Source organism: Emiliania huxleyi (assembly GCF_000372725.1).
Source record: "Emiliania huxleyi CCMP1516 chromosome Unknown EMIHUscaffold_1647, whole genome shotgun sequence".
Taxonomy (NCBI): Eukaryota; Haptophyta; order Isochrysidales; family Noelaerhabdaceae; genus Emiliania; species Emiliania huxleyi.
Genome location: NW_005200934.1, coordinates 1 through 1,467, shown reverse-complemented (window position 1 = coordinate 1,467; position 1,467 = coordinate 1). Strand labels below are relative to the sequence as shown.

Here is a 1,467-nt window from a genome sequence, read left to right as displayed (position 1 = left end):
CTCTATGCTCTGGGGCTCATTGCCACACCGGCACCGCGGTGGGTCACTATTTCACCAAGAACTTTTCAGCGTGCGCGGCGTCTTCACCGCGCGACGCGCTCGCCACGCCTCACCCGAGCAAAAGCAACGATCGCGCGCCGCCGCCGCCCGCCTCGCCTGCGCCTGCGCCTGCGCCTGCGCCTCGCCTCGCCTTGCAGCCGCGCGCGCGCGCGCGCGTCGCGCGCCCGCGTCGGGCGTCGCTACCGGCTCCCACGCGAGTTCGAACTGGGAGCCAAAAGCTCCCGGCTCGAACCGCGGACGGTTCAACCACCGCTGCTGCGGTTCTCTTGCAAAGACAGCCAGGGGCAGCGCCTGACCCTAAATAGTGCTCAGACGCCCAAAATTGCTGAATAAACTGAACTAGCCCGTCGGCTGGCCCGGGCTAAATTGGTTTCCCCCCCAGGTCCGCATCCCGTAGAGCGAGGCGCCGAACGTGCGGAACGGGAACGTGCGCATGGAGGCCAACCCCCCTCGCCTCACCGTTGTTGTGCGCTTGGAGAAACTTACCTCACCTTGCCTTGTGGTTGTCTTAGGCATATATTGCTGGTTGCTGCGGTGCGCGATTTTCCGCTGCTGTGAAGCGCGCTAGTCTGAGCCGCAGCCGCTCCACCGCGCCAGCTGGGATGTGGCAGCTCGCGACGAGATGCGAGCCTCCCCCGCAGGAAGAAAGAATTTTACAAGAAAGATTCAACAAAAAGAAAGAAAGAAAGAAAGAAAAACTGAGAGCAAGGGAGGGATGGGAGGACGGCACGCCGCCACCACACAGGGATTTTAAGGCCGCACACATGGTATGGACGGGGCGCACGCGCGTCTCTCTTTTCCCGAAGGTTGTATAGAGTTTTTTGTTGCTTGTGTGCCGTCATCTCCTGTCCAGCAGCCTCCTGCCTCGCCGCCACCGCGAGCATCGTGCTGCGGCATGCGCACGCGTCGGCTCGCCGACGTGCGGACCCTTACGCTCAACGTCAACAACGCAAAGCCGTTCGTAGAAATGAGCTGACGGAACTGCTGCACGGTGCGATTGCCGGCTGGGAGGTGAGGAACGAAATAATCTGGGGATACACTTGCTGATTGCTGTGTGGAGCGAGTCTTCTGTGTGTTCTGCCAGCCAGCTCTTTCTCTGTGTTGTGTCCCAGCGCCAGGTCGTCTCTCTGTTGAAAAGGATTAAATTTTCATCAACGTACGTACCATTGCATCATGCCACTCAGCACTCTATGTCAAAAGCACACACGCGACACGACCGCCCTCCAGCTAGCCGTGAACGGTGAAGAGCAAGGTCCGCGGGCCAGGCCGCTGCAGTGGTCGCAGCCGGTTCGCGGCCTCCCTGCTGACCTGGATTAGCCGACGTCCTCACACATCGTCGCGACGTAGTCAAAGACGACGGATGCGAAGACGACGAGCAACACCGCGTCGACGCCAGCTGCAGCCACA

General features: G+C 60.9%; 1 protein-coding gene across 1 annotated transcript in view; it reads left to right on the top strand.

Annotated features, from left to right (window-relative positions):
• Window positions 1-618, top strand: part of EMIHUDRAFT_122960 (hypothetical protein) — a gene marked incomplete at both ends in the record, with an annotated part of 5,047 nt that extends 4,429 nt beyond the window's left edge. Inside the window, one exon of the mRNA XM_005785040.1 lies at window positions 573-618. Within this exon, the coding sequence (XP_005785097.1) occupies window positions 573-618 (46 nt within the window). The remainder of the gene's footprint in view (window positions 1-572) is intronic.
• Between the last annotated feature and the right edge of the window lie 849 nt (window positions 619-1,467).